The sequence below is a fragment of the Pangasianodon hypophthalmus genome, chromosome 9, assembly GCF_027358585.1.
Source record: "Pangasianodon hypophthalmus isolate fPanHyp1 chromosome 9, fPanHyp1.pri, whole genome shotgun sequence".
NCBI lineage: Eukaryota > Metazoa > Chordata > Actinopteri > Siluriformes > Pangasiidae > Pangasianodon > Pangasianodon hypophthalmus.
The window spans coordinates 6,791,411-6,810,081 of NC_069718.1; the positions used below are offsets into that span (position 1 = coordinate 6,791,411).

At 38.1% G+C, this 18,671-nt stretch overlaps 1 protein-coding gene across 1 annotated transcript; it reads right to left on the reverse strand.

The window, feature by feature from the left end:
- Positions 1-13,002: 13,002 nt before the first annotated feature.
- LOC128318949 (E-selectin-like) lies at positions 13,003-13,731 on the reverse strand. Its single transcript, XM_053237212.1, has one exon. The coding sequence runs from the start codon at positions 13,725-13,727 to the stop codon at positions 13,005-13,007; it is 723 nt and encodes a 240-aa protein (XP_053093187.1). The 5' UTR covers positions 13,728-13,731; the 3' UTR covers positions 13,003-13,004.
- Positions 13,732-18,671: the final 4,940 nt, after the last annotated feature.

Sequence of the window (18,671 nt, forward strand, 5' to 3'; positions counted from 1 at the left end):
GCGCCTGCAACTGATCCAGAATGCAGCTGCACAACTTGTTTTCAACCTCCCCACTTTTTGCCAAACCACCCCATTGCTATGTTTCCTACACTGGCTTCCTGTAGCTGCCAGCATGCTTGCTTTAATGCACTTATCACGCCCCACTCTACACCATGTTCCCTTCGAGCCTCTAGCATGGCTTGACTGGACCCACTATCTCTCAAGGTATAAAGAAGACATGCACTTTGTCTCTGTCCTGGAACCCCTCGGGAAGGGTTGAGGGTTATAATGCACTTCCCTTGGCTGCCCAAACAGTTGAAGGCACTGTCTTGTGACTGGTCAGTGACAATGGAGCCCAAATTATCAGGGTACCCCTAAGATTGAAAAGGCAAACTTTTACCTGAAAGACAGTTGGGCCCATGTGATTTGGTGGTTGATATCCTAGCTTATGGCAGCACTGAAAAATGAATTTGGTAAGATGGTGTTGTTAGGATTGGGTTTGGGATCAGTGGGGAGCCTGCATGAGAGGGCACCTGTTTTTTTTTTTTTGGAATGGATAATATGAGATAGTGAAATTAAATCATGTAAGGATGAAGTCCCATCAGGCTTGTCTTGGGGTTAATCACTTTGCTATTTTAAGGTATTCAAGCTTCTTGTTGCTCATAATTTCTTTCTGAAGGGACTAGTTTCTTAGATAAGTTTGCTATGGGATACATCTTAATTGGGGTGCCCTGGCATTGGGATGGAATTACTTACACTCCCTTTTTGGGGGCATCAAATTCTACTATGAATGTTAAAGTTAGATCAGGGTGTTTTAGAATAAGGACCAATGAGATTGCTTGCTTTAGAAGAATATGTGGTAGATGTGTTGTTTCCAAGTAGTTTCTTTGATCTTTTCTTAAGGAGTGACATGAGAGTGGTTGCAATTATGCTGGAATTTCAGATCAATCTTTGCAAATCCTAGGAATGTCTTTATGCATTCGATGTTTTGAGAAGTTGGCGACTCTGCTTGGACCTTGGCTTTGTTGGATGTACTGGGGTAGGCAGTTGGAGTAGATTAAGGTGTCATAAATGTAGGCTATTACAAATTTTCTAAGAATGTCTTTCAGCACATCATTAATAAATGCCTGGAATACAAAATGGCAATTGACCAGTGCATATAACATTACCCTATACAGAAATGGCAGGAGTCTGATTGCCACTGGGAGAAAAGATCTATACTGTTCAGTGTTGCTGAACGTACTGCTATGACTGAGTACTATGTAATGGAGAGGGTCAGCAGTGTTGTCCATGATGCTGGGGAGTTTCTGTAGCATCCTCTTCTCAGTCACTTCCTATAACAAGTCAGGCCACTTGAGTTCTTCCACAATAACCTTGGCAAACCATGTCTTCATGGACCTCAATTTGTCATGCTGGAACAGGTTTGGGCTCAGCCTCTTAGTTCCAGTGAAGGGAAATTTTAATGTTACAACATACAAAGACATTCTATACGATTGCGTGTCTCTGACTTTGTGGCAACAGTGTGGGGAAGGAATGCGATTGTCAGGTGTCCACAAACTTTTGAACATACAGTATAGCATAGGTGTGATGGTCAGGTGTTGACATGCATTTTACCATAGACTAGTGTATTGACTCACATTCTCACACCCTGTGATTTGACTATTGATTTGACTGTCATTTGGGTGTGACGTCATAGTGCACACTACATGACAAATCTCAGAATCACTGACACTTACACATTACATAACTTGAATCACTTGCGATCAGTTGTTTGGTTTTGTAAGGTTGTGCCCACCACACAATCTTTCACCTGGAGAGGTCCCATGCTGAAGCGTGCCTGCTCCTCAAATCTCGCTTTCTCATAAAAATAAAAATGTGACTGTCACTACTTTGTATTGAATCAAGAAAAAAGAGAAATAACAGAAAATGTGGAAGAATTATTGGTTTGGGCAACATATAGTGAAAAACATAGCTATTTTTATACTGTGCACCAGCAAGAATCATGACATGTTTGTCTTTATTTTTGCTGTTAGCAACCATTTGAGTATGACATACCAAATGAATTCTTATAGAAGCAATGTTCCTGTACTTACATTTTGTCCTGGCTCTCCCACACAAAGAGATGGATGATACAGAGTGCCGTTTAGTATTCAAGGGGGTATACATCAGGCCTTGATGGATTCAGACAGTGTTCAGACGTTGATCCACCAAAGCCTGAATCAAGTTGAGGCTTTGAAAGGGTGCTGGGAGGTGAAAGTGAGGTGTATTCATGGGAATGTTCATGCTTTTCCGATGGTGCCTCTCAGAATTATGTATAAGGGACAAAAACATAGAATAAAGGTGGTGGTTAATCCGCACTTTTCCCACCCAGTAATTTGGAAACCCAGGTATTTACTCTTGCTGTTCTTAACAACCATTTGAGTAGGACATACCGAATAAGTTCTTATAGAAGCAATGTTCCTGTGCTTACATTGTGTCCCGGTTCTGCTACACAAAGAGATGGATGATATACTGGATTCAGGGATTGGTGGTGCATGATAGCAGATGAATTTGATTTCCTTTCAGGATCCCAGTGGCTGTTTCTCATCGCTGTATTTGCACAGTACACGATTCATTGCAGAGAAAATCAAATATCCCTGAAAATATCAGAGCCTCAGTGATAGCTTGCAGACTAAGAACTGTCTCTGGCTTAAGAAGTTTCTAGCCAGCCTTACACACCACTACAATTAATAATGACATGAGGAACACACAAGGTGAAAAAAGTATTCTTACTCTAATGCTCTTCAATGCATATTAGGCAAAGAAACTTTTAACAGTAGCTTTCATACAAAATGTGTCAAATGCAATGTAACTATGTGTCAGCAAGCTCTAGAATGATGTGACTTTGCTTTTTATTACAGCATCACCATCCAGTTTTAATTTAATTTCATTGTGTTTTTTCTAGGTCTAAAAAAAGTACAACCACCTGGCTCCATTCAGGCATATGTGTTTTTCGTTATTGTTACTAGGCTGGTTTATCAACTATCTAAAGAAAGTACAGATCATTTGTAGATGTCTATTTGTAGTAAAGTACAGATCATTTGTAGATATCTTTCACTGACTCACCCCGCATCTTTCACATTTGCATAACATTTACAATCATTCATCCTCACTGGTATAATGCCAGTTTTCCATCAAATTTCCATAAACAAATGGAAGAGACTCTCAAGACGACCAAAGAATACAAGGCAAAGAAGACAATAATATTGTTTTGGTAGGTGGAGGGCGTGGTTTAGCAGGAGTCTGCAGTGGAAGTCTGGGGGAATCAGCAAATTAACGTGGCACACCTGTCTCTTATTTGTGCCTTTCCCTTTGCCGGTAGGGGAGGCCATTGTGCACAACGGCAGCAGTGCCAGAACAGCGTTTCCCCAGGGTGCCACGGAGTCCTAAAAAGCTGGAATGAGGCATGTCTGCTGGGGCAGCGGATAACTGCAGCATTTACAGGCACAGTGCCCGAGGATGGATGTGAATCGTGTGGCCCAGACCCCACATCCCTCCCCCAGTCTGGAGCCGATGTACAGAGTGCTGGTTAGTACTCAAGGGGGTATACATCAGGCCTGGTGGATTCAGGCAGTGTTTAGACCTTGATCAGCCAAGAAGAGGATTTGAAAAGGTGCTGGGAGGTGAAGTTGAGGTGTATTCACTGGGATGTGCACACTTATGCTTCTCACAATTATGTATAAGGGACAAAAATATAGAATAAAGGTGGTGGCTAGTCCCCACCTTTCCCACTCAGAAATTTTGGGAACTGATGGCCTGGGGTTCATGAGCTCACCGCAGATATACATAAAGCTGGGTGGGTCCAAGCAATCAGCACGGTGTGAAGACCTCCCCTGCCAACACACATCCAGGTACGTTGTGCGACCATGACAAGTTGGGGTGAGCAGTGAGACATTAGGGCTTTCTGAGGGGGGCACCTCACCCTAGAGCCCCTAGTGGATTTACCACTACAAGAGTGATGTGACAATACTTTAAAGAATGCTTTTGATCAGGTGGCAGTGACTGATGGGGAAAAAGTCTAACCTAATCTTTCCCCATTTTTCTATTATTTGAGACTGATTATACAGAGTGAGCTGGGACACTCAAACCAGAGAATCCATGACCCAGTTGTTGGTACCAAAAAGCCGCAGGGCACTGCTTTTCCATGTGGCTCATTGGCAGCTCATTTTACTTGCCAGACATCTCAAATGCTGCAATGCACCGTCTCCCTCTTATCGAAAGCCCCTTAGAAGGATTGGCGAGGGTACCGTCAGGCCATTAGACAGCACAAGGATATTGCTTCATATTAGTTCTGGTAAAACTTTGCAATTTTTCTACTAGTTCATGCTTTTGTTACCTCTAGGTTGGACTACTGTAATGACTTGCTGTCTAGATGTTCCAGGAGGTGCATAAACAAGCACCAGTTAATACAGAATGCAGCAGGCAGTGTCCTTACTTGAACCAGAAGACATCATCAATCACCCCATCTTATCCACACTGCATTGGCTCCCAGTAAAATTTTGCATTGATTATAAAATACCACTCATGACCTATAATGGTCTCGCGCTGCAGTAACTGAGCGAACGTTTGGTCTTTTATGATACGCCATGTCTGCTTCGATCAAAGGCTCTTTGTAGGTCAGACTTTAGTGCCTAAAGTGATAATTCAACTTCATGAATAAACTAGATTTACACACACTACAAATCTAGCTCTGAATAGATTGTTGTATTGTGCTGTGCATATATTTTTCTTGCAGATGACTGTGCTACCGATAGGAAGCCATCTGCTCAGAGAGGGAGAAAATGGAAAATCTGTCATTCCTCAGAGTAGGTATTTTTTTGGCATTTATTTTAAAGGAGATCTTTGGAAACTGTCATGCCAACACAGTGATGGAGTTAGTATGTAGACATTCATTGCTTAGTTACCTCACCTTAGAAATGGCAGAGCAAATTAAGCTTCTCATTGCAGTCTCTGTTTTCCCAAGCATGTGTTTTGGTGTTGCGAGTGCCATATTAGTAGCATGGACCTGGGCATGAGGGCAGTGAAACCATTTTCCCCAAATGCTCCTTGCTCACCCAGAGCCATTTTCCATTAAGGAAGTCCAGGCCAGTTCACACCCTGTCTATATGAGTTTGATTGGTCTGAATTTCAGCCAGTTGTAGTTATGTCTCAGAAGTTGGTGAGGCCAGGCCAGTGTAGTCCATCCTTGATCAAGACTAAAAACCTGTAACAAAAGAAAACCCAGTTTACATAACAGAACTGATCATTCCAGCCACATAGATTCTCAACACAGTTCTGATTATAACTATTAGGCTGGTTACTGTACCAATGAAAAAAACAACTTGGTGTTCCATCAGACCATAGCCAGATACACTATATTACTAAAAGTATTCGGTCACCCATCCAAATGATCAGAATCAGGTGTCCTAATCACTTGGCCTGGCCACAGGTGTATAAAATCAAGCACTTAGGCATGCAGACTGTTTTTACAAACATTTGTGAAAGAATGGGCCGCTCTCAGGAGCTCAGTGAATTCCAGCGTGGAACCGTCATAGGATGCCACCTGTGCAACAAATCCAGTCGTGAAATTTCCTCGCTCCTAAATATTCCACAGTCAACTGTCAGCTTTATCATAACAAAATGGAAGAGTTTGGGAACAACAGCAACTCAGCCACGAAGTGGTAGGCCACGTAAACTGACGGAGAGGGGTCAGCGGATGCTGAAGCGCATAGTGCAAAGAGGTCGTCGACTTTCTTCACAGTCAATTGCTACAGAGCTCCAAACTTCATGTGACCTTCAGATTAGCCCAAGTACAGTACGCAGAGAGCTTCATGGAATGGGTTTCCATGGCCGAGCAGCTGCATCCAAGCCACACATCACCAAGTGCAATGCAAAGCGTCGGATGCAGTGGTGTAAAGCACACCGCCACTGGACTCTAGAGCAGTGGAGACGCGTTCTCTGGAGTGATGAATCACGCTTTTCCATCTGGCAATCTGATGGACGAGTCTGGGTTTGGAGGTTGCCAGGAGAACGGTACATTTCGGACTGCATTGTGCCGAGTGTGAAATTTGATGGAGGAGGAATTATGGTGTGGGGTTGTTTTTCAGGAGTTGGGCTTGGCCCCTTAGTTCCAGTGAAAGGAACTTTGAATGCTTCAGGATACCAAAACATTTTGGACAATTCCATGCTCCCAACCTTGTGGGAACAGTTTGGAGCGGGCCCCTTCCTCTTCCAACATGACTGTGCACCAGTGCACAAAGCAAGGTCCATAAAGACATGGATGACAGAGGCTGGTGTGGATGAACTTGACTGGCCTGCACAGAGTCCTGACCTGAACCCGATAGAACAGCTTTGGGATGAATTAGAGCGGAGACTGAGAGCCAGGCCTTCTCGACCAACATCAGTGTGTGACCTCACCAATGCGCTTTTGGAAGAATGGTCAAAAATTCCTATAAACACACTCCTCAACCTTGTGGACAGCCTTCCCAGAAGAGTTGAAGCTGTAATAGCTGCAAAAGGTGGACCGACATCATATTGAACCCTATGGGTTAGGAATGGGATGGCACTTAAGTTCATATGTGAGTCAAGGCAGGTGACCGAATACTTTTGGTAATATAGTGTATCTGTATTATCTTTGCCTTTGTACATCCCATTCCAAGCTGGCACTGAGCTCCCTATAAGTACATAGAGTCTCTAGTTTTCCTCATCACTAGTGATTGTAGCCAGATCTATGTAGTTTTGTTTGAAGTACTTTTGAAAATCTTAGCAATGGTTCTTGGTAATGGGTAGAGAAATGTATTCGATTGTCAGACCTGCAGCCACCCCAACAAGGAGCACAAGAACAGAGGTAAAAAAAGAAAACAAGGTACAGGTCTCTCACCTAAATGTTTACATTTACATGACATTTACATTCTTTCCCTTAAAAAAATACCAAAGCTACTTACAAGAAAGGAAGAATACAACACAAACACATTTTCCATCAAATTACCATAAACAAAGAAAAGATACACAACTACACAACAGGATTCTAATATGTTCTAGAGTCCATCAGTGCTACAAATGCAAGCCACAAATAACCTAAAATGATTATGTAGCCTTGCAAGTTAGAGAAATTTAATAATAACATTAATAAAGCGATAGTAATAATAAATGATAAAATAAGATAAATTGCAACTAATAGTGATAGGAAAAGTTATTATTGAATAATAGAATATTTATAGAATAATGTACAGCTCATTAGGCACTTCATAAGTCAGGAGGATTCTCTTTGATCACAACCATGATCATAACCAAAACATACTGTAACGTGATTTGCTTTGATCTATACTAAACTCAATCTCGCCAGTTGCTGGTTGCTCCCATTTCTCAGCAACAACCTGTCCATCAGTTGATCCCTTCAATAATTACTGTTCTGAATAGCTGTTTACCAATAAACCAATGTCTGCCATAAGGATTCTCTCTTCAATGTACACTATATGGCCAGATGTTTATGGACATCTGATCATCACACCCGTATGCGAGTCTTCCCCAAACTGTTGTCACAAAGTTGGAAGCACACAGTTGTATAGAATGTCTTTGTATGCTGTAGCAATACCATTTTTTTCTTCATGGAACTAAGAGGCCCAAACATGTTCCAGCATGTAAGTGCCCCTGTGCACAAAGCGAGGTCCATGAAGACATGGTTGGCCGAGTCGGCTGAATTTTTTTTTTTTTTGGTATATATTATAGACATTTGAGTTTGAGATCAAAAGATGAATATGAGCTGATAGATCAGAATTACAGTTTTAATTTTCTGATATTTATATCTATATGTGTTAAACAACTTAGGACATGGCACATTTGTGGCAGACCACCCAAGTTTTAGGTAATTTGGTGGCACATCATATGTGCATACGCAATAACTGCATCAAGCTGACAACCCACTGACATCACCAAACTATTGCATTCTTCTTTTGTGATGCTTTTCCAGGCTTGTACTGCAGCTTCTTTCAGTTGTTGTTTGTTTTGGGGGTTTCTCCCTTCAGTCTCATCTTCAGGAACTGAAATGCATGCTCAATTGGGTTAAGTCTGGTGATTGACTTGGTCAGTCTAAAACCCACTTTTTTCCGCTGATGTCCTTTGTTGTATTGGCAGGGTGTTTTGGGTTATTGTCTTGCTAGATGATGAAGTTCATCCCAATTAGATTGGATGCATTTCTCTGTAAATTGGCACACAGAATGTTTCTGTAGACTTCTGAATTCATTCTGCAGCTACCATCATGAGTTACATCATCAATAAAGATTAGTGAGCCCATTGTAAATTGAAGCACATGGAAACTCATTAGTAATGACTGAAGAATTGCTGCGCACTTCTTCAGTAGTTAATGATGATCTGGAACAGTTCTATACATGGTAATTCATTACTATTTTTTATCATTTAAAAGAAAGTTTTTACAAACAAATTTGAAAGTATGTTAATGGAGAACTGCACAACTTATTTTCAACCTTCCCAAGTTCTCCCACACCATCCCATTGCTATGCTCTGTCCATCGACTTCCTGTAGCTGCCCACATCAGACATCATTAAAACACTGATGCTTGCCTACAAAGCCAAAAATGGACCTGTGTCCATCTACCTTAAAGCACTTATCACACCCCACACTGCACCACATTCCCTCTGATCCTCAAGCACTGATCAATTGGTCCCACCATCTGTAATCTCTCTGGCACCTAGGTGGTGGAATGAACTTCCCCTAGCTGTCCAAACAGCTGAGTCACTGGCTGTCTTCAAACAATGACTAAAGTCCTACCTTTTCTTGAAGTATTTAAATTAGTACTTTGTTATTTAAAAAAAATCTTGTGTTGTCTTGTGTGTTTTTCCATACAGGGTTTTGTGTGTTTTTCCATACTATACTACTGTCACAACAGGGTTTTTAGACTGATAGTACTCTTAGTCCCTGACCTAGTGAACCAGTATGAAGACTTTTTTTTATTTATTGTTAGAGACTTCAAACTGTAAGTTGCAATGAATACGGGGTATCTGCCAAATGCCATAAAAGTAAATGCAAATGAGAATTGTTTACTGATTGCTACATAACAGCCTTATACTTTTGTTGGTTGCTGTTGTCCATTTCTCTCTTTAGGCCTTGACTGGCTAAATAAAAACAACACTGCAACCCTGTGGTCCTCTGAGATGTTGGAATAGGTTGAGGTATATAAGTAGTAGATCTCCAGGAGGAAGGTAAAATCTCCTTTGATATTAGGAATTAATGTTGATGTGATCAGTAATTAATCAGTAGTTATTATAAAAGAGCTATAGCTAACTAGTAGTTCTGCCAGAGAAATGTAATACTCCATAATTACTGCTTAAGACTCAGTTAATTTCTGAATAGTTAATAGTCAAGTTATTAATTACTTACTGAATAATTAACTAGTAGTTCTTAGTATTTTATAGGCATAAGATATGTGTTAATGAAGAACTGCTCATTCGTTCCTGCTTAGTTCCTGCATCGTTACCCATGAGCACTATTGTAAAGAGTAAACGATATTCTGTGTGTGATAAGGAGCTATAGCTCAGCAGTTAGATTGGAGATGATCCCCTTGCTGGGTTTCTATCCGATTCATGAATGAATGGGGTATTTTAGTGGATATACTGGAATCTCAAATTTATGAGCTGTGTTGAAATCTGTCTAGTTTCTGTTCCCCCAGCATACTACTACAATTAAAAGCACCTTTATGTCAAGGCTACGAGCAACACACAAGGCACACTGATTGTCTTAATGCTTCAAAACATATTAGCCAAAGAAACTTTATACACTGTATAATTTCATATATAATTTGTAAAATGTAAAGAAACTGTCAGTGAACTCTAGAATTTTGTGACCGTGTTTTTTAAAACAGCATGAATTTGTCTAATTTTTATTTATTTATTTTTTTTTACCACCACCCTCTTTTAATTTTAAATTCTGTTTTATTTTTTCTAGCTTTAAAACCTGACTAATTACAAACAGCTGTCTTAATTTAGGCATAGTTTTGTTTTTCATTACTGTTACCTGGCTGGCATGTCATTTGTACTCATCTCTCATCAACTCATCTCCCAGCTTTTGCATTTACAAGACATTCACACTTTCACTTCGCAGACCTGGTTTTTCTCACAAGAAAGGCAAAACACAATATCAGTCTTCCATCAAATTACCATATTTAAATGGAAGGTACTTAGGAAGAACAGAGAATGCCACAACAATGCACAGCACAATGCCTGAGGAGAGCTACGACACACACAAGTCACAATGCAGTCCAAGTCAGAGGAGGTTAATTTGCAATAAGTATGTTGGTAGGTATTTATACTATATAAATAATCACTCATAGAATGTTACCACTATGAATTTACACTCCCCACGTGACATAAAGGTGAAATCCCAGTCTATTAAATTTGAGTTGGTTGTGTGTTATGAGTTTTTTTTATTATGTATAGGTAAAAGGATATTATGTAGTTCTATTGGTTTATGCTTTATGATATAAGATAACTAGGTGAGGGTTTGGGGCTATGACTGTAGGTTGGAAAAAGCAATGTCAAACCAGTCCTAAGTAGGCACAAGCTCAGATGAGAATGCAACAGTTGATGTATGTTACATTTACATTTACAGCATTTAGCAAATACTCCTATGCAGAGCAAGTTACAGAAGTGCTTTGAAGAAGATGCTAACATAAAAAGTTAGTTAGTGACAAGCTCTTAAGTTTTACAAGTTAAATAAATCAACTGATAACATTTTGTTATTTCGGTGTTTGTACACTGATAACATAGCAAAATGCAACAGATTTAATTAACACAGTAACATAGTAAGGGCATATTATTATTAAGCAACTATTCATTTAATATTGCAATGTAAGCCATTTTTTTAGAACATGTAATGTTTCCAATTCATTGTGAACAAAGATGAAAATGATTATAGTGATACTGCAATATCAGTGAGTCAAGTGAGGATAAATAAACCTGACGAAGACATTTAGATATCACAATCACTGCATTTTAACCTATGAGTCAGAGTTAACATGCCACATCACATTCTGACCATAAATATTCAGTTTTAATTGTAAGGACTGTAACCAGAGATGTGAAATATCATCAATGACCACCGCTGATTCAGGGTCATAGCACTGTGGACCAAGCTACCAAGGCTACAAGCAACACATCAGCCATCTGTCATTAGGCAGATTTTATTATATTTGAAAAGAAACTTGCCACACTAGATTTTGTATTAAATCTTAGAATAATGAGACCTTAAACAGAGACCTTGAGTGAATTTGTCCATAATAATACCAACAAACAATCATGACATTTAGGCTGAATTACAATTGTTACATTTTAATCCATGAGTCAGTTTTAAGATCCCATCACATTCACACCATAAATATTCAGGTTTACATGATAGTAGAATTATAACTACTATGACCAGTGATATGACAAATGGTAGCATTAACCACATCAGATCATCGTTGGCCATTTTATCCCCATGAAAGATACACTTTTATTGCAGTTGTTCTCAAAGAGATTTAGAAGAGATTTTTTTTAAAGTACCACAAAGTAAAGACAAAATAATTATATATAATCCAATTTATATATGCATTTTCAAAGAACATATATTTAACCAACACCATTCCCTACTTTCTGTGCATCAAAGTAATGCATCAGAAATTCTGTTTCAGTGCTACAAGTATATAAAGTGATATTTCAAATTTATGACTAAACTAGACCTAAGCATACACCAAATCTAGCTCTGGTGAGATTGTTGTATTGTGTCATGCATATATTCTTCTTGAAGACGACTGTGCAACCCGTGGAAAGCCATCTGTACAGAGAGGGAGAAAATGGAAAATGGTGTCATTCATCAGAAAGTAATTCAGGGGACCTGTTACCACAACTTATTTGAATGCTTGTTTGCGAGATAAAAATTCTAATTTATTCATTTAATTTAATTACATTTAAACTGAAATTTCTGTGTAAATTGATTTAAATTGGCTTGATAACTTAATTTTTCTCCACCTTGAGTTCAGGATTTCAATGAATTTAGGCATATTCTCAATTGTGATATGACCAATAGTGGACTCGTGTACGGAGGTTAGGCTACACCTGCTAATACAGTTGATGGAATATGCACTACAACACGTCACTAATGCTAGCAGTATAATTTGACCATTTACCCTTTAGTTTAGCATAGCAGTGGATAAGAAGGATAAAGTTTCATTTGACAAATCTGCTCACTTTGCTGTGATGGAATAATTGATTCATTGTGATGGCATAATTGAGTATACTTACTACTTAATTTCCCAAGGCAATATGGCAAACTTGTTTATATATAATCTGTGGGGCACTATAAGCTTGTGGTGTTGTTGTTTTTTCCAAGCTTTAAATATTGTGTGTTTAAATACACAACTGAAGTTCAAAATAAAAAAGTTAATTGTCTAACAATATTGTTGTTGAATGAATTAATTTCTTAAAAGCTACTAAATGAACAAAAACATGAAAAAGCTAAAACTACTGAAGAAAATCTAATTGGAGCAACTTCTTTTTTTAAATGGTTGTCAACTTAAAAACATGTTTTCATAATTCTAGTAATTAAGTACATATCACTTAAAATTTCTTTTTAAATAATGCAAAAAACAGCTTAATTTTTGAGTAAACTTGTAAATTTTTGAATTTGAGTAATCAACTTAAAATCTTCTGTTTATTCTGCAAATGATTAAGTAAGTGTTAATTTAAAATAGATTGATTGTAGAGGAAAAGATAATTCCTCTAACTCAATGTAGTTCGTGGTTGAACATAATTTCATAGAAGTCATAATTCAAAATGACTGATGCAAACTATTGCATTAATTTTAGAAATTTTAAAAATTAACTTGTTTAATTTTTTTTGTTGACCCTAAACATTTTTTTTTTACATCTTCATTTTAAAGGAGATCTTTGGAAACAGTCACACCAACACAGTGATGGAATTAATATTTAGATATTCATTATTTACTTACTCACTTTATTAGTAGCAGAGGAAATTAAGCTTCTCATTGCAGTCTCTGTTCTCCCAAAGGTGTGTTTTGGTGTTGCGAGCTCCACAGCGGTAGCGTGGAGCCGGGCATGAGGGCAGTGAAACCAGAGTCCCCAATGGCTCCTTGCTCACCCAGAGCCATTTTCCATTCTGGAAGCGCAGGCCAGCCCAAACCCTGTCTGTTTGGGTCTGACTGCTCTCCATTTCAGCCAACTGTAATTGTGTTACAGAGGCCGGGGAGGCCAGGCCAGTGTAGTTCATTCTGCAATACTCAAGAGCTTCTTCCCATGTCTTATTCTCCTTTACCAAGACTAAAAACTGGTAACAAACAAAACGCCGGTCTTCATAACAACGCTGATCATTCCAGCCACCTGGCTCGATCTCAACACAGTTCTGATTTCCTCCATTATTATTTGGCTGGTTGGTGTTCCACTGAAAAAAAGAGCTTGATGTTCCATCAGACCACAGCCAAAAGTCTACATTTATTTCGTCTCTGTACATCCCAATCCAAACACTATCACTTCCCCCCTTAATTGCATTGAGCCTCTGGTTTTCCTCGTTATTAGTGATTGTAGCCAGATCCCTGTAGTTTTCTCTGCAGTGCTTCTGAGCATCAGTCCAGTTCTTGGTCATAGTAACAGAAATATATTCTCTTGTCATACCTGCAGCCACCCCAAAAAGGAGCACCAGAACAGAGAAAAACAAGGACAACATCTTTTCTGCTGTGATGTTTCTGAACACTATAAAACTTTATACAGGTCTCTAAACTACAACTTTTATATTTACATGACATTTACATTCATTTGCTTGGAACACAGAAAAACTACATACAAGAAAGGAAGAGAATAACACAATGTTTTCCATCAAATTACCATAAACAAACTAAAGATAAACAACACCACACAAGGATAAGTGCTAGACACCTGCAGTACTACAAACACAAGCCACAAAGCAGCAATTCTTGAAAAAAAAAGTGTAAATTTGTAATATGTAAATTTAGGGTAAAAAAAAGTGAAGGTAAGAAAAATTCACATTAAAAGTGTCAAACTGTTGGAAATTCATGCAGTCAAACATTCAAGGAGTGAAAAATTGGGTGGATCAATACAGGGAAAACATCTAGGATACACAGAAAGAGCAGACAAGCCCAGCTTTAATCGATCTCAATCCTGGCCAATCACAACACACCTGTCAGCTAACGGAGGGGGGCTTCAATCTGTTAGTCATGGCTGTATTCGCCCAAGTCAGCTAGAAACCAAGCATCTTATCTCTTGCAATCTCCTTTCTTTGAAATCAAATTAAATTCTATTGTTTATTGCTTAATTAGGAATCATTACATGATAATTTTGTCATTGAATGCAGCCATGCGTTAACATAAAAAGCAGCTTGATTTTTAGAATATGAATTTTAATAAAAAATTTTAGCTAAAATTTTCAAAAACAACAAATTTATACTTTTTTCAAAGCTTTACAAATTCAGGTTCACTTTCTGCTGAAACTCGATTGAAGATTATAGTTGTCACCCAAAAGTATGTATCACTTACTACAATATTGTATATATGTATGATTTAATACAATATTACATCAGAAGTCTTACAGTATCAGTACAGTAATAATTCATATTTTTCAGTCCAGAAAAAATCCATAAATGGAGAGTACAACATTTCTGTGACCTGTGTTTCTGAACGATAGCTTCAGAGAACTTCTATTTCTCATTTCTTTTTGAATCTCTTCTTTTGTTGTCTGCTCCATTTCCTTTCTGATTATTCCATGTGCACACCGGTTTTGTGTTTCCCCGTTAGTCACGCTATTTAAGTTCCATGTTTTCTCTCTTGGTTTGTTGGAACATTATGCTGATGTCTGTGTCTGTGTTAGCTTGCATGTTAGATTTTGCTTACTGTTTGCATTGTGTATAGCTTTTGTTGTCTAATTTCAGGTTTTCCTTGCCTAACATTAGCCTAGCCCTTGTTGTTTTAGTTTTTGGTTCTTTCCCAGTCCTTGTTTGTTTCTCATTTGTTTTCTTTCATTAAAGAATTTCTGGGTTTGTAGCCACCTCCCTGGAATCTTCTTGGCCTCCTCATGACATATGCAGCGAATGCAAAACTGACTGTACTGCAGTTTGATACATTTAATAATCATTTGTTTTTCTGTAATCTTAAAGGAATATGGTCAACCCACTTCTCTTAATGATTGAGGACATGTGAGGACATGTCCCCGTGAGGAAACTGGCTGGAACTGGAACCGGTGGGTGTGATGGGTTAATCCGAGATCTCATGTATGTCACGTTAATTTGGTTAAGAAACTAGTTTCTTTTTCACTACAGTCTTTATGTTCTCATGGGTAAGACATTTGACTTCATGGATTTGTTGTCATTTTCTGTGATTTTCCCATTTTTTCATTGTTCTTGTCATTGTTACTTAGTAGTGAAGGAGAAATACACCTTTAATTTTGCATATACTGTTTCCTCCCACCTCCCAAAAAACATACTGGTATATAAATTGGTTACTGTAAGTGAATGAATAAATGACTAAATGCATGAATGATTATCCAATTGAAATATGAAGCTTCATTCACAGCACGAGAGTGACATCTGCTGGTGAAGAGGATGTAGTGCAGTGAAAGACAGATCAGGAATTCTTATAAATGTGATGAGCACATGTTGCTGATGATGCCATTTGGTAGCTCTAAGAATATTTCTATTTTTTTTTTCTAAAAAAAAACCTGTGCCCTATAAATACTGTCCCTATAATAATTGCACTCTATTTGTTTTGTTCAATTTTAAAACCATGCTGCCCCCTAGCGAAATGAAATATAATAACGCTGCATGCACATAATGAGGTTTTTCTTTTTCCTTTTCTTCTTCTGTTTTTAAATTAAAACTAAAGTAGTTACAACATGGGTAGTTTTACTTGGTCCTATATTTTATATTTTGAGGAAACCCTATCTATCTATCTATCTATCTATCTATCTATTTGTTACATTTATACATACAATTTAATTTAACAAAATTTACCACATAATTGGTAAACCGATAAATTATTTTTCAAAAGTTCTGGTGAGTTCTGTGGAACTCACTACCATCTGATCTTAGAGAAGCCCAGTCTTTTAGTGTATTTAAATCTTCTCTTAAAACTTATTTCTTTAGGATTGCTTTTACTTGATTACTGTTATTGTTATTAATAATTGCATTGTATTTTATTATTAACTGTTTTTTTGATACATGTCTATATACTCTTATGTAAAGCGCATTGAGAGGCCTTTTTAAAGGTGCTATATAAAATAAAGTTCTTCTTCTTCTTATTATTATTATCATTATTATTATTATTATTATTCACTTTACTTCCTATAGCACAAAGCCTCCATTATTTTATAAGTAATGAAAAAAGTTAATAAATCGTTGTGCTTAATTTTAATTTCTTTCTCACATAGCTTGTATGGTGCAAAAAAAAATTAATCTACAAAATTAGCAGGTTATTATTTTATTTCACATTTTAAATATGGCAACAATATACATTTTACTGCTTTAGAAACATTTAATTTAATTTAATCATTAGATTTTCATATATTAAAATTAAAGCACCCATCCCAAAGAGCACAAAGGCAGAACTATTTCTTTTGCCTGCTACAGCATGTCTGAATCTTCAGCATCAGGATCAGTACGTCTGCTTTTCTTATCTCCTCAAAATTTCCTGTATAAGAAAAAATAAAACATAATAACTGAGACAGTGCCTCCTTTTTAATATTGTGTACTAGCTTAATAAAATAAATAACTAAGAAGTATGTTGCAGACCTGGACCTGAGACTCCATCACTGTTTCAGTGCTTTCTTGGGTGTTTCCTCCATGCAGAGGAAAAACATCAGAAACTTCACCTCACTGCCTCACAGCCCCAGAGTCCTGGGTTTGATCCTGAGCTCAGGTTACTGGCTGTGCAGTGTTGTGTTCATATGCTGTGTTCATGTGGTTTGCGATGGACTGGAATCCCATCCCAGGTGAATTCTGGGTCCTCTGTGACTCTAATCAGGATATAGTAGTTATTGAAGATGAATGAATGAATGAATGAATGAATGTGTACAGTTGTGTTATCTTTGTGCAGCAAATTTCCAAGAATCCACCATCACTATTGTCAGGATGCCCTGCTGAAACTCACATCTGTGAACAGTAAGACTTTCAAGAAGTGTGATAAATGAGTATTGAGATTCAAAGAGTGCTTTTTAGCGAAACACTAGATAAAATAACCACCAGTCATGTTCTCATGTTTAGGTACAAATTTAGCCATTGAATATCTGTACTCGCTTATGTTCACGAAGCAAATTGCTAATTGTTCATCTCACTTCCATGATGGATTGCTGCTGGCTGTTGAGAGGAGTTTGATGTGTGCTGTCCATGGTGCTGAATGAGCTCTCATGTCTTGATTATTTCCATAAATTAAGTTAGAGGTACTCAGAATTTTACATTTTAAATAAACAACAACATCAGTACAGATTTTGCAAACAAACTATTTTTTAAAAAATGAGGCATATTATTTAAGTTTTTGGCTGTTAAGTATTTTGGCTATTTATTGCAGCCAGAGAGTTTTTTTTTAACTCATTCATTCATTCATCTTTATTCTGGTCAGGGTCACAGTGAATTCAGAGCCTCCTGCTCAAGGCAGGAGAATTGACCCCATATGGGATGGCAGTCCATCGCAGGGCGCCATGCACACACACACACACACACACACACACTCTTACACCTAGAAGCAATTTAACATAGCCAATTTGCCTACTGGAATGGTTTTGGACAGTGGGAGGAAAGAGAACCTGGAGGAAACCCACACAAACACAGGGAAAACACAAAAACTCCACTGTAACCTGCTCAGGTTCGAACCTCATGGAATCCATTTTATTAAATTTGTCATTAGATTCCAGTTGACATTATTTATAGGCATAGTAACTGTGATAATGTTGGGTTGTGAATTCCACCACTAACAAATTAGAAAATCATGTGTTTCTTTATTATTTATTGGACTGATTATCTCATTTACAACTTTATAATATGTCTTACCTTCAAATGAATAGATACTGTAAGATACACACTGCATGGCCAAAAGTATGTGGACACCTGACCATCACACCCATATGTGGTTCTTCCCCAACTTCAACTTACCACAAAGTTGGAAGCACACAATCTGGATTGAGATCTTCAGCAAGCACATGTAAGTGTGATGGTCAGCTGTCCACATACTTTTGGCCATATAGTGGAAATAGATCTAATTCACTTCTATCTTTGGATCAGAAGACTCACACAAAACGTAGACAAAAATTTGCATATTGCAGTTCAGCATAATCAGTATACCGTGCAGCCTATACATTTCCGCGTACGTCATGAATAATTTGTTCCTCATGTAATAGCCGGAGTGCTCACGTGCTTTCTCTCTCTCTCTCTCTCTCTCTCTCTCTCTCTGTCTAGGTTCCGTTTCCGGCTTTTTACCGCAATGCATCAGATACAGAGGGCGAATCCCAAACTGGTCCTAAATGTACACATAGTGCACTGTTTATGCTGTGGAAGCCATTCAGTCATACCCTATATAGGGCACCTATACAGGCAGTAGGGATTCATTTGCAATGTTTTTTTGTAATTCAGACCTAGGCAGAGGACACTGTAACACACACGCGCGCGCGC

Bases quoted from the DNA above. Each gene is read 5' to 3' on its own strand.
- LOC128318949 (XM_053237212.1), bottom strand. From the start codon at position 13,727: ATGTTGTCCTTGTTTTTCTCTGTTCTGGTGCTCCTTTTTGGGGTGGCT.